General features: G+C 36.0%; 1 protein-coding gene and 1 long non-coding RNA gene across 2 annotated transcripts; both read right to left on the reverse strand.

Annotated features, from left to right (window-relative positions):
* Positions 1 to 842: 842 nt before the first annotated feature.
* On the reverse strand, positions 843 to 2,010 carry LOC309480289. Its single transcript, XR_014199575.1, has 4 exons — positions 1,928 to 2,010; positions 1,789 to 1,815; positions 1,228 to 1,250; positions 843 to 1,149 (listed from the first exon to the last, which is right to left on the reverse strand). It is a non-coding gene; the product is annotated as an uncharacterized lncRNA (long non-coding RNA).
* Positions 2,011 to 7,143: 5,133 nt separating this feature from the next.
* Positions 7,144 to 14,698, reverse strand: pa2g4b (proliferation-associated 2G4, b). The gene is made up of 13 exons (XM_082145317.1): positions 14,498 to 14,698; positions 13,654 to 13,782; positions 12,937 to 13,042; positions 12,772 to 12,841; positions 12,593 to 12,685; positions 11,348 to 11,411; positions 11,187 to 11,265; positions 11,022 to 11,100; positions 10,797 to 10,930; positions 9,570 to 9,664; positions 9,170 to 9,297; positions 8,410 to 8,463; positions 7,144 to 7,962 (listed from the first exon to the last, which is right to left on the reverse strand). Exons 1-13 carry the CDS (start codon positions 14,583 to 14,585, stop codon positions 7,897 to 7,899), a joined length of 1,185 nt encoding a protein of 394 aa, XP_082001443.1. The 5' UTR covers positions 14,586 to 14,698; the 3' UTR covers positions 7,144 to 7,896.
* Positions 14,699 to 15,109: the final 411 nt, after the last annotated feature.

Consider the following 15,109-nt stretch of genomic DNA (forward strand, 5'->3'; position numbering starts at 1 on the left):
TCATATGCTTCCTACAATTACTCTGTCCAAAGATCAGAGGAAATGTCAAGACTTAATACAGCTACCACTGAGGTCAGATTACTAAAAGCACAGTTGATTTAATCTCAAATAGCTATATAAAATATGACATGCACTAAAAATCCGCATAATGTTAAAAGCTGCGGTCAACTATCCCAGTCACTGTGGTTCCCAACCTAGCAAGGGGCCAAGTAGGGGGGCTTAATTGTTTATACAATCATTAAAGATACACCTACTAGGATTTTTTTATAACTAGTATTAAAAGTGTGGAATGATCTTAATCGACATTATCGATTTAACTACACTGACACTATTAGAGGAGATCTGAACGACACTTGCAGAACTATTTCATAGGTTAAATGAGTTAATTGATCTATACAACAGAACTGCCTTCAGCTGAAAAATGACACCCTTTTCAGCCAAAATTTACTTTTTGCATTAGTCATCTGTTATCACTGTAAAGCTGCTTTAATCAATACATGTCCCAAAGTGCTATATAAAGGAGACCAATAGCCAGACCTTGAACACTATGCCTGGAAATGGCAGTTCTGTATGAGGAGCTTCATGTTTACAACACTATGAAATGCTGTAGCTTAAAAACTACGATTTAATTGCTTACTTCAGTGTAACTTGTTTTGGCACTCTTTAAGATTACCACATGGCATAGGGACAACTGGAGCAAGCACAATCAAATCTAATAGCAGCAAACAAATGTATGATCTAAACCGTTTTACACATCCACACTACTGCTCCTGCAAATACAACCTTGACTCATCTCGTTATAACATTAATTCACTTCATTAATAAAACATAACAAAAAAGGCTTCTTTAAACCAAAAAGATTTATTGAAGACATTAACAAAAACACGCTGAGCTGACAGGTCTGAAGAATGTCCAAAACAGTTCACATGGTCATCAAGACCAGGATGCTTCCACGGAACCAGGTGATGGAAAACCAAATCCTCATTCAGATGAAAGCAGGCCTCATAGATGGTGCTTGAGTGGAGCTTCAGTTGGGCTTCCAGCAGACTCGTGCTGAGGAGATTGAAGTGGAGGAGCACTCCCAGCTTCAGCGCACGGCGGCCGCTTTACTTGGACCTCTGCCTCATCTTTCGCCTTTTACGCTTCAGCCTAAAAAACAAGGAACGTTATTTCATGCTTATTTCAATGCAGGAGGGACAAAATGAGAGCTCATGTGTTTAATCTTACCTGCGCATGCGCTTCTTTCGCCACTAAAAGAAAGCAAAATCATTAATACACTATAATTTATTAGGCAATTCAGACAAACAAAGCATTTAAGGAGAAAAACTGTACATGCGCATTAGCAACTAGCACAAAGGCTACACTTTCGCCAGATCGCCATGCAGCATGGCGGTTCGGAAAAACAAATGCAAGAAACAACGACAGTGAATACGACTTAGTTTCTAACAGCGTGCCATTTTTCACTATAAGCAACCAAGAATACCAACAAGCGGTAGCTGCAAATTCAACGTGGTCCTGCGAAATATCTCCTGAGAAACAACCGCTTTAGCAAGCTAAGTTAGCAGAGAAGGCCCAAACATAACGTAACTGCGTGTGGCTATCGACGCTCAAAAAAAAAAAAAAGAGAAAAGAAAAAGAACATTTAAGCAAAACACTAAATTATATTAAACACTAAACTAGCTATCGCGTAAAAACTATAAGAAATAGTGTATTAGCATCCTAGTTGCTTTCAAGACTAGCCAGATAATGACAAACACCATTTAACGTATACATTAAAGTTCAACTTACCTTCGCTCTCATGATGACAAGATAGTTCTGTAAATAAACAAGTAATGTTAGAGTTAGAGCTGGATGGCACGTAAATATCTTGGATTAATATGGATTGTAAGAGATGTTAACACAAGGTCGGCAGAGACCACTTCCTTACCTCGTCAAGCGATAACGACTTCAAGAGAACGTCATGAGGAGGACGGGCTCTTTTATACGTCTCGATTGCGTCATTTTTCAGCGACTATGCAAGAAACGCGTGCTATTTTTTTTCTGTCTATGGTGCTATTACACCTGTCAATAATCATCAAATTAACGCAAATGATTACTCAAGCTGTGTTTGTTTGCCTAAACAAGGTCTGAACTAAAATAATAAAATAAAATTGAAATATAATTTTTAAATATAACATGTAAATGCATTATTAATTCTATATTAATCATTATTTATAACATATCAAACTTTTTTTTTTTAAGAAACAATAATGCAATTTTTTCGTTTCAACAACTTAGTTCCCCTTACAAAAATAGATGTAGGCTATCAAGTGGCCAACTGATCTACAATAGTACATATTAGTAGGGGAATATATATATATATATATATATATATATATATATATATATATATATATATACACATACTTATAAAAATTGGTTTTTGACACTGTATTTTCCATCTTTTATTTTATTCCATTTGACATGGACGACACTGTATTTCAGAACAGAAAAAATTCCTTCAAAACAAACAATTATGTTATGAAAATCAATCCGACAGACAAATATATTAACTATACACACACACTATACACTACACACACACACACACACACACACACACACACACACACACACACACACACACACACACACACACACAAAAGTTTGGGGTCGTTGAGATTTTTAATGTTTTTAACATAAGTCTCTTACCAAGGGCTGCATTTATTTAATAAAAAAAATAAAATAAAAATGTTTTCTATTTAAATATACTTTAAAATGTCATTTATTCCTGTGATCAAAGCTGAATTTTCAGCATAATTACTCCAGTCTTCAGGGTCACAATCATGATCCTTCAGAAATCAGTCTAATATGCTGATTTGCTAAAGAATTAATCTTCCAGAATCTGGCAATAAGTTTTGGAAGTTTTTTTTTTAGTCTAGCTCCTACCCCGAAGTCCGTTTTGCAGAGATGGACTGAAAAAAGGAACTCCCAAAACGTACAGCCAGATTCTGAAAGAGGAATTCTTCAAACAGTGTATGGTACGAGAGGATGTGGTGCTGGTCCTTCAAGAGTCACTCTCAATCTGTCTGTCTATAATGCCTATAAAAAAAACAGTCTTCATGTATTTTACTACACTTCAGCTTGTGATTATTATTAAGTGGGTTTCGTTTTTTAGGATTCTTCACCTAACCTAAGTCTCTGAGATCCTGACACCTGAACTTCTGGAGACTCCAGGTAGGTTGCAGTTCTGGAAAATAATGGCGCTGGAGCCTAAAGGGTTCCTGATGGTTTCACACTGAATTCTTAATTTTTTTTTTGCAGTTAACATGTCTTAACTCATGTTTTTGTCTGACCCAATGAGCATTTCACTGTCCAATGGTCATGCCTTAAGTGTAATTTCTAGTATTGCATCCTTCTCATGGGCATTTAATAATTGTTTTACTTTTCAGTCTGAGTTAATTCTCTTTTTTGATCTGTAAAAGAAAACATGTCTAATGATGTTGCACACCAGAATATAAGGCGTTTTTCATTTCCGGCCTTCATGAACAATTATATATCACTTATAAATTATTAAATACAAAATGAATAGTAGTTATTAAGATTAATGTGGTTAATCTTTACCAATGTGGTTTGGAATTGGTCAAATGTGTTTGGAAAAAATATGATCAGAAAATTAACCTGCTTAATAATTCTGCACGCACTGCTCATTAATTTTGAACAATACCCGTTCTTGTCTTTGGACAAATTTGATTCACTTTTTTGAACCACTTCAAATGTTGACAGACACCCCTAATATATAAAAGGGGTGTTGTATATAATAATAATAATAAATATAAATATATATAGAAGTGTTGTAACAATATATCGTGTCACATTGATTCTGTATTGTGTATAGTTCAACCAAAATGAAAATGTATATAATTATACATTATAAATATAATTTATACGTTTTAAGAGTTTTAGTGTCAATATTTTAGTGTCAATACTACATATATAATGTTGAATATAATGTATAATGCAATGAGGGAATATGCATGGCTCCTGATAATGCCAAATGTCTTATGTTACCAATAAAAAGTGGCCTAGATTATTTTAAATATATCTAGTCAGTGACATAATAATAATGTATTTTCAGCTTCAGAATCATGAATATTTTTATTCTGGTGTCACTATTGTCCTGTGCATTGGGTTACCAGCACCAAGTCCAAGCCTATTCATTTACTAATAATTTTAGGTTAATTTTTTTAACCTTGTAGGGCTGAGCAAATATGGGCAGAACTCTTTACTGCTCTAGTACTTCAAAAAGCCTTTTAAAGGTATACATGTGAATTAAACGTGGCACAATAGCCTTCATAATCACAGTATGCTAATGCCTATCTAGAGCAGGGGTTTCATCAATATGCTGATTGAGGACTGTTGGGACACTCCAGGCACAGGATGGTTCTGAGTCGTTTGCACCTCAATGACACGTCTGTACCATTTGCTTCACAGGACATATGCTTTCAACTACATACTGTGTATTTGCTAGTGTGTTCTAATATGTAACTATGCCATGTTTGGTCTCATCTGACAGCCTATAAACTGAAATGAATGGTGGTGAATTTAATAGAGATATTAAAGTATCCTAATGTACAATCTGGTACTATTGGTTAAACATGCATTGAGGAGAATATGTTAATGTTCTTCTCCCCCTCTAGATCTCCACCCATTTGCCTCATCTTTTGGTTTCCTGTCGGTCGGTTTGGTGTTGGTATTCCACTCATGTTTAACAATGCTTTGCTCAGGGTATAAGAAGGAAAGGTAACTGTTGATCTAGGAGAAAGGCTTTAACCCTGCCACTCCCGCGTAACCTCATACAAGAAAGGCTTTTACGGCCTCTTCTGCACAACAGTGCATTATTTGTTACTACTAAGTTTCTATGTTGTTCCATTCTACTGTCTGTATATTTAAACATGTAACTTAATAAATAACTTTGCCTGCTTTAAAGGCTTTGAGAATCTTTCCTTTTATCACTGATTATGTTGAAAGCTAAAGTGATTATAACTTTCGTTACCTAAATATTCAGGTTAAATCCTACGTTTTCCTATCAGTTCTAAGGTAGACTTTTACCTTTAAAGAATAAGAGGTTAAAGAATAACAACAGCTTTAATGGAGTCAGATTAATTATATTGGAGTCAGAAAAATATTTGAATTATACACGTCATCCTTCAACTGCCTTTTGTTCCGATTATTGGTTCAAAATAGCAGCGCAAGTTTCCAGCCTTACAGCCTTTTATCATATGTCTTGGAGTATCGCAATATCATCGTATCATGAGTTCAGTATCTTGATATGTATCGAATCGTGACATGAGGATATTGTTACACCCCTAATATATACAGGTGCTGGTCATAAAATTAGAATATCATCAAAAAGTTGATTTATTTCAAGAATTCAACTTAACAGGTGAAACTAATATATTATATAGACTCATTACATGCAAAGTGAGATATTTAAAGCCTTTATTTGTTATAATTTTGATGATTATGGCTTACAGCTTATGAAACCCACGAAATCAAAATCCCAGAAAATTTTAATATTACATGAAATCACACAGTAATTACGCAGTAATACCATGGTCATTGAACCAGGTTTTGGTTCTTTTGGCAGTGTGGGCAGGTGCAAATCCTGCTGGAAAATGAAGTCAGCATCTCCATAAAGCTTGTCTGCTGAAGGAAACATGAAGTGCTCTGAAAATGTCCTGGACTGGTAGACGGCTGCGTTGAGTGGACAGCACAGTGGACCAACACCAGCCGATGACATGGCTCCCCAAACCAACACAGACTGTGGAAACTTCACACTGGACTTCAAGCATCTTGGATTGTGTGCCTCTCCATTCTTCCTCCAGACTCTGGGACCTTGGTTTCCAAATGAGATGCAAAAGTTGATCTCATCAGAAAAGAGGACTTTGGTCCACTGTGCTTTATTAAATCCAGAGTCAACGCAGCGTCTAACAGGACATTTTCAGAGCACTTCATGCTTCCTTCATTTTCCAGCAGGATTTGCACCTGCCCACACTGCCAAAAGAACCAAAACCTGGTTCAATGACCATGATATTACTGTGTGATTTCATGTAATATTCTAATTTTCTGGGATTTTGCTTTCGTGGGTTTCATAAGCTGTAAGCCATAATCATCAAAATTATAACAAATAAAGGCTTGAAATATCTCACTTTGCATGTAATGAATCTATATATTAGTTTCACCTGTTAAGTTGAATTCTTGAAATAAATCAACTTTTTGATGATATTCTAATTTTATGACCAGCACCTGTATATCTATATTGAACATTGTGATGATTCAGAGTAATTTGATCCTCTCATGGACATATTCTTAATCGTTTCCTATTTACAAAAAAACAACCATGTTTTCAATTGTCTAAATTACCAACTTGATTATTTTACCACAGCATTTAATCATCCAACTTTAAAAAGCTAGAGATAACAGAGGAGTTTCAGGCGTAGTTGGAGTAAAAACAAATACAGTAAATTAGCAGAAAAATAAAACGTGTTGGCTCCAGTACAATGCAGATTTGACTAATATAATAATTGATATAAAACTGTGGACCTACAACCACTTCCCTCCAACACATTCAATAAAGTATTTCTCTGTTAATGTACAATAAGCACACGTATTTAAGCACTTGGGCCACTCTTAATGTATGAAACTTTGAAATATCACAACAAATGGCTCTAATTTTAAGAAAAAAAACTGTTTAAGCAAACCATTTCACTAGATTTTAAAATAAAAAATGTGGACACTTCTAGTTGTCAGATTTAATAGACCATGTCCATAGTTAATATGAACTCACTTATGGATTCTCTACTAGGACACATTGGGACCAGTTGGTCAAGTTATTGCAAGAATGGCTCAGATACATTCTCTCTAAAAAAATTATGTCATTGGTTTTGCAGATGCCAGCCACTTGGTTTGACATTTTGTATCTTCTGACATTCAAACAACTTTTCCCTTTGGGGCCACTGCTTATCACATGACTGCATCCTGATGGATTCATGTGTCACAGTTGTTTAGAAGAATGTAAGGTTATCCACAGAGTAAAAAAATAAAAATATGAATTCATATTTGAGTGCTTAAACTGAAACAAACCAGGCTCTGATCCATAAATTGGCTAATTAAATTTATTAGATGTACGCTTATAAAATGGCAGGATAATTTGGTCAGTCAGTTTAGTCAAAAACAAAACAAAAAACAATGGTTTCAGAAGTCAGACCAATAAGCTGAAGGGAAGATCTACATTGAAACAGATTCTGGAAAAGCAATTTTGTAATTTGTGAAATACTAGAAAACGAATGCTTCAAAGCTTATCAAATTGATAAACAGTGCTTCTATTGTAGTTGTTTGCTATATTTAAGTTGTGGTGAGGCAGTTACCGCTCCAAAGACTCATTACAGGTCATCAATACAAACTATCATCATTTCCCAAAAACCAATAATAAAATAAAAAAACGATCTTTAACAGATTTCAAACGGGGATCTCATTTGCATGGACATGAATGGCACTTCACAGCGATGCTGCTTAAACAGTGCCACCATTACGCTTTTATTGTTCATGATGGCTTGTACAATGACAGAGAGGGTCAAAAGAACCCCAGCACTCGCCTCATGTAAACACGGTTGGACAGTGTGTGCCTGCTCATCCGTACACTCCTCTCTAAGAGCAGTCTTGTTTAAAGACAACCAATTGCAAGTAAACTGCACAAACCCTGTAGCAGTCTTATATATCTAATGAGGAGGTATTCAAAAAGATAGAAGGCTTGGCCGGAAGGCCTCTCAGTGGGGCAGGTCATAATAAGCTTTAACGGTTCTGTTCTTTGGGCTGTGCAGAGGCTCTGTCAGTCAGCTTGTTGGCAGTGGGAGTCTATGCAGCAGCTTCGCTCTCAGCCTCCACTGGTTGTCCTGTAGCACTCTCCACATTTTTGGATGCCTGGGGACAAGAATAATTATGTAAATATGGTCAATGTATGTAAATGATTTTTTAAGGCAAGTCATTTCACTTGGAGGACATCTTTGAAACGCCTCTCGGGCAGCTATTTCAGTCACGCAAGTACAGCTCTTTGAATGTTGAAAGATCATATTCTCCAAAGCTGTTCACCAAGCTTCCGATTAGATTTCATATTTATTATATTTATTGAAATTCTATAGCACCCGGAGCTTCTAACGGCAGCTGCAGTGCCGCCATGACTTTACCAATTGGTGAGAGGCTCTTTTATTTAGAAAGCAGGGTGTATTTCACCATATTGCGCAGTGCACTTTCTCCCATTCATAGTAAGATGAATTGTCAGTCTTTATATATCTTAACTCTCTGATATGGTTTCATATTCACAACAAAGTGCCATTACAAATTGTGTAAGCAGCTGTCAACACAACCAACCTTCTTTTTCTTCTTCTTCTGTGCCTTGCGGCTGGCTGAGCTTTGCAACAACGCCTGCGGAAAAACAAACAAAAAAAGCGTCTCATTGTATAGACCAGATTTTCAAACTTTTTGTTGCCAAGGATCCCCAAATTTGTGTCCCATGTTCCTTTCAAGGGACCACTTCACTAAAATGGTAAATGATAGAGGAATAAATGCTGTGTTTGCGCACTATCAGTGAGCGCACAGATAACAGTGCGGGAGTACCGAATGAGTTCTCTTTCGCCTCTTCTTGTGCTGGAATGGTTTAAAAGCACTTGAATATGTAAACTGGCAAGAAAAAACATGTGCAAATGATAAACTTTAACTATGATTGTTAACTTTTGGAATTAATCAGCGAATCACATGCCCGCTGAACCATGGGGCCTGGCCTGTCTGGATCACGGATCAACTATAATCGGTTGCACCCCCTCCGTTTTTTATTCATTTTTAACAATAAAAATTGGGCAGAAAAAAGCTAAATTAAAAATTTCCTTGATACTACTGACAATTATTTTCATAATTAGACAATTTGTCATACTTATACTTTGTATAGTTTAAACAGTTAACTTTTTTTTTTTTTTTTTATACATTATTGAAACATTTGTTCTGTCAATAAAATGATCACGATTTCCACATGGAAATCAGAATTAAAATAATGTCAAATTCTGTAAAAATTGTAAAAAAAAAATTTTGACTTGGAGTTAAACACACACTAGTTCCCTGCATTTAAGTCTCTTACCTTGAGCTCAGGGTCTTGTACTTCAAACTCAGACTTGTAAAGCTCTGGTTCAAAAGGCCCATTGGTGATACGCAGAGGGCCGTTTGCCATTAGCATCACTGTGAATTTAAACTGCGCAACATATTCACCTTGAAAGAGAAGAAGAAGAGAGAGAAGGTTTGACAAAGTGACTCTTGAAACTTTGCGGATGGCACCAAACTTCTAAAATAGTAACCGTCTATGACCTGGTCATGCGGAAAAATGTGCTGGATGCGCTTCTCTGAGCACCGACGTGACAGGAAATTTTTTTTCATCTGCATTTAGTGATTTGTTGTAAAAGTTTAACCGTATTATCTTCATGCTTGGTTGAACATTTTAGATATAGAAGTGAAATTGTAAGTCTGAGGTACTTGTGTCTCACCTTCCTTCTCATGCAGGACACTGAAGGGCTGAAGCAGCTCATGCTTGGCACACTCAACCACACCCAGCCGAGCTTTACTCTCATCCTCAAATGCCCTGATAGCACACAGGAGAGAGATTAAATGAAATGTGATGAACAACAGAGGTGAATAGTTTGTCTGGCACTTTGAGTGGAAGGAAAATGCACAAACAAATAGAGTACATTAAGTCAAATGCATAAAAGTGACCTGGTCTAATATCTTATTTATATAATGCACTCATATTTATTAATACATGTACCGTTCAGTCGAGTCAGTTTTATGTTTAAAAGAAATAATACTTTAATACTAAGAATGCATTACATTGATCAAAAGACATATTTATAATGTAACAAAAGATTAAATAAATGCTTTTTATTTTTTTTGCTTTGCATTCATTAAAGAATCCTGGGGGAATAAAAATCTGTTTCCACAATAATATTAAGCAGCACAACTGTTTTCAACACTAATAATAAATGTTTCTTGAGCATCAAATCAGCATATTAGACTGATTTCTGAAGGATCATGTGACACTGAACACTGGAGTAATGATGCTGAAAATTCAGCTGTCATCACAGGAGTTATTTTTTTTTAATATTACTATTTTTACTGTATTTTTAACCAGATATATTCAGCTTGGGTCAGCATAATATATATATATATATATATATTATATTTTTTATCGTACCAACCCTAAAGTTTTGAACAGTACATAATACTTAATTCTGTGTCATTTTATAAATGGAAAAAAATAACATTTTAATTGACCTTTTTATATACATTTTATTCATATTGAGATTTATCCTTTTTTAACTAAATTGAACAATTGATCATTTGCCAAAATAAAAAAAGTTGAATTAATTTTACACTCAAGTAACATTTAAACATGAAATAAAGAAACCCTTACATTCAATTTGAAAGTGATGCATCTTTTTGCTCTTTTACATTTGCATTACTGAATTACGGAGAAACAAATCAAGTAATTTAATGGACTTTTGACAGCTCCAGGGCTGTTGTGAAAATTACAGATCATACTTCCCTATTTCCTTTAGTTAAGTAGCAACAATTAAAAAAAAACTATTTCGCTTTCTAGCCAGGTTTACCTCTGTGATTTACCTCTTTAATAAAGGATTGATTCATTTAATTTTTAAGTGGTTGTCCTTTAAATAACTAAAGATATTCAACCGTGACTTGGACTGAAAATAAATTACCTCAGAGTAAATGGCATGGCATCAAATCGCCGCTCCACCTCACTGAAGAACACCCTGGAGGTCTTCATCTTTAGGCCATACTGCTTACTGGGGTCTCGCTTGTAAACGGTGGTCCTCTGCCCGGAGTCTCTCGCCTGCAGGGAGAAAGAGAGCAAGGTTATCAGCTATCTATGGCATGTTAATGGTAGACATTGAGGGAACAGTGACGCTAAGACGAGTCTTCACCTTTCCCTCTCCAGTGCTAATGAGCACGTCCACAGCGTACACCTCATGCACTTCAAATTCTGCCTTCTCATGGTCCTTCCTTAGAGCAGACAAGGACAGACAGCATTTAGCATAGAGGAACACTCAATCATTTTCCAAAACAATCTAACGCTTCATCGTCCTGACCTTTGCTGGTCGGTGGGGTTTTGAATGATAGTCTTCTCTCCATCAATGACATGCTGCTTTAACTGATGAGACAGCATGCCTGTGTAGAGAGACAGAATGAGTTTTAAAAACCACGCCATGATGCTTTAACAGTGAGTGAGTTCAGGTAATGTTCAGCTCACCCTCTATGGCCATGCATTTGAATGATTGGGCAATCTTGTTCCAGGCCTCTGTGACCTGAGTGTTCTGAGAGACAGAAAAACAGAATATTAAAAATCATTTTCGGTAATTGAAATAAAATATAACAATTAGCCAAAAAATTTATAAATTTAACTTCAATAAAATGTGAAAATGTTGCCTTGGTTTAATTTTAAGCTGTTAAATAAGTTGAAAGCACCAAAATGACATTTATTGCTAGTATTTCGTGCTAAAATTGACAGAGTATGAGAGCTAAAAGTTTGTTAATTGTTTACTAAAATTAACTAACACATTAAATGTGACAATTAAGTAGGCTACTTTACTGCGATTACGGATTGCTGCGCTACAAATAAAACGATAGCCTAGCCTACTTATTGGCCAACTGATGCTGGCATTATTATGGTCTGTGACACTGGTTCAGATTCTGTGTAGAGAACAGTTCTTTGTGACTGTATGTAGTGCTCAAGTTGGAAAAGCAATGAGAAGAATTCTGTCATCATTTACTCAATCTCATGTCGTTCCAAAGCCATTAAGACTTTCGTTTACTTTTGGAACACAAATGAAGATACTGAAAGTCTATTCTATACGCTTAAAAACGTTCATAAAGTGATGAAATTCAAGTCCAAGTCTTTTGAAGAGACACAATCAATTATGATATAGACTTAATTACGTTCACTGATCAATGTTTATATGTGAATAAAAGAATAAATTCATTCTGTTCATCGTAGAAAGCGACTCTTCAGAAGACTTGGATTAAACCGCTTGATTCATATGGATTTCTTTAAAATATCTTTATGAACATTTAGAAGCATCAGAGTGTTAGGTGAATAGACTTTAACCTCTCAGATTTCAACCTCTTGAATCTCTCAGATTTCATTCAAAAGATCTTTTGTGTTGCAAAGATGAACAAAAGTCTTCTGGTTTTGGAAGAATATGAGGGTGATAGGTGAAATTTAAATGAAAACTGAAAATATATATATATAAAAAAGCTAAAATATAATAAAAAATAATACTAAAATAACACTGATTAAACATTATTTTATTAAGTACCATTCTCCCAAGATATTGTCCTTACATGTAGACCAAAGTTATTAGTTAGCTTCCACAAAATTATCCATTTTATAATAGAGAATTTATTGTGACTCAAACAAAGATTAAATCGTTATTCACTGTTATTCATGAGGACATTATAAGCAGTTATTTACAGGACCAGACTGATTCGGTCTAACCTGATTCCCAGGCTTAACCAGCCGAAGAGCAGCTTCTGCACACAAGTAGGCAGCTTTGATCACATCCGCTTTCCGTCCTGTCACAGGATTGTCCTTAGAAGAACAGCAAATTAAACGTTAGTGCATGTTTAAACAGAATGAAACAGAATGTGGCATATCCACAAAGAAGAGAGACATACCTTGGTCGCACCAACTACAAAGCTGTGGGCAACGTTGGAGATGAAGCCATCCACATGCACTCCAAGGTCACTGTAAAAACAGAATGCAGTAATGAGGAAAAGTTCTGATAACCAGATGGACATATATATACATTCATATATACATAAAGCATAAATAATACCCACATTTTAACCAAGTCACCGTCTTTAAGTGTATAGTCTGGATCGCTCTTTATTGGTGAGAAGTGGCACACACAGTTGTTCACAGACACACAGGTGGGAAAGGCAATCCCTGTCACACAAGAATAATACCACATTTGTATATATATACATATATATAAACAATAATAATAAAAAAAAATTCTACATTTTTTAAATAAAGCTGCAGTCTGTAGTTTTTGCTCTTTGTCGCCATCTCTGTTTGAAATCTGCAATTGCAGTTATTCGCGGAACTATCAACTTTACGTGGGCTGTGCCACGGCACAGCGCGGATGAATCCAATGTTTTGAGGAGAATGTGCGGCTGTCAGTCGCTGCGCCGGTGTGGAGACTGTCATTCAGAATTACAGATTCTACTTTTTTGGAAGTATGACATGATCACTTATCATATCACGTCAAACCGTGCAAATTATACTTTGTTCTCAAATTGATAATGTTAACAACATCAGCATTGTGTTGTACGTTTAGAATCGAGCTAAGACAGGCAGATAGTTTTGAACACTGGCTGGTTATGTATCTGCTCAAATTTATTTTGGATCATTTTTAACCCCCAAAAAAGTTACAGAATGCAGCTTAAAAAAAATAAAAATAAATAACATTTAAAATAAATAAAAAGTCACCACATTCTAGATTTTAATGAATAAAATGTAATGGAAAAACACTGAGATTTCAGAAACATTCTTACCTTTCTTTATTTCTTTTTCCTTCTTGAAGACCTTGCCTGTTTCCGCAGAGATGAAAGCGTCTCCTTTCTCACACAGACTGAGGACAGACAAACCAGGCTTGGCTGCTTCGATGACAGTCTTCAAAGCCTCTGAGGGGAAAGATTTCACATGAAACAACAAAGTTTCCCTCCCCAATGGATTTGAAAACCCTACCTTAAAGCACTATGATCAGGTCTGAAGGAGATCAATACACATTAAATCTGTAAGCACTTCGTGACAAAACAAATTGAAGACTGACATTTGCTGAAGCTTTCTCAGCACCTGGCATTGAATTTACTTGAAGACAATACTGGACACTATGACACTACGATCTAAATATGCACACAGACGACTGTAAAACTCTACAGGAGATAAGCAGAATCACAGGGTCAGTCACCACTTACTCTCATTCTATGCAATGAAAGTGAATGGTGACTCAGGCTGTCAATCACTTACATTCTGTCAAACATTTCCTTTTCGGGTTCATAGTCATGCAGATTTAGAGCAACATGAGAGTGAGTAAAAATGACAGAATTAAACTTTCTGGGCAATCACTTAATGTCCCTACGTTACAACTAAAGCTAACTGGCTAACCCGCTAGCCGAATATTTAATAAGATAAAATAACGCAGTTAAGTTCACAAAACATAGGGTGCTGATGCTTGTCGATACGATTGCAAGTTACGCCAAGTCAAATAAACAGAAATGACTGGCATCGATGGCAATCTCACTACAGCTCGCAGACACATGGCCGAGCGCTGAGCTGAACCCCCGCTCGGTCAAATTCAACCCTTAATCGCGCATAAAGCTCCACAATCATCCTTACGGTTTGCTATGTCGGCCCCCATCTTGTACTTGGTGACCACCAAGTCATCAGCAACGGTCTGCTCTTGCTGTTCGTCGTCTCCTGACATGCTTGTCAGTGTTGGGATTCAAGAGGAGCTCGTAACTTTTTCCCTCGCTTCGCTTGTAGGATGATGGAGCACAGCACGCTTCAGATCTCACAGCCTGCGCCACCAGCAGCCGTGGAAACGCGCAAGATGGCCGCTTACTGCACCGCTCTTCAAAATAAAAGTCACAAACATGCGGACACACTGATAGAGTGACCTCTGCGGGAGCTCGAGGAAATATTAATAGTAGGCCTTATATCTCATATCTTTTCTAGTTCGGCATTTTACTATACAATACTATACTATAGTCAAGTCAAGTCAAGTTTGTTTGTATAGCGCTTTTCACAATACAGATTGTATCAAAGCAGCTTCACAGTATTCAATTTAAATAATACAACAAAGTTTGTTTCAAGAGGAATTTATTGATTGATAAAATTAAATTAAATATCCCCAAAATATCCCCATATAGACATGGCAAGTCAAAATTATGAAAGACTAAATCATAATTACGAGATAAAAGTTGTAATTTGGACTTTCTTTGTCATAGT

The sequence above is a fragment of the Leuciscus leuciscus genome (assembly GCF_965113295.1).
Source record: "Leuciscus leuciscus genome assembly, chromosome: 18".
Taxonomy (NCBI): Eukaryota; Metazoa; Chordata; class Actinopteri; order Cypriniformes; family Leuciscidae; genus Leuciscus; species Leuciscus leuciscus.

Excerpts from the sequence above, each read along its gene's own strand:
- pa2g4b (XM_082145317.1), bottom strand. The coding sequence starts at position 14,585 with ATGTCAGGAGACGACGAACAGCAAGAGCAGACCGTTGCTGATGACTTG. Across the intron at positions 13,043-13,653 it reads GGAAAAAGAAATAAAGAAAG|GGATTGCCTTTCCCACCTGT; the intron begins GTAAGAATGTTT and ends CTTGTGTGACAG. Across the intron at positions 9,665-10,796 it reads GCCATGCCATTTACTCTGAG|GGCATTTGAGGATGAGAGTA; the intron begins GTAATTTATTTT and ends GTGTGCTATCAG.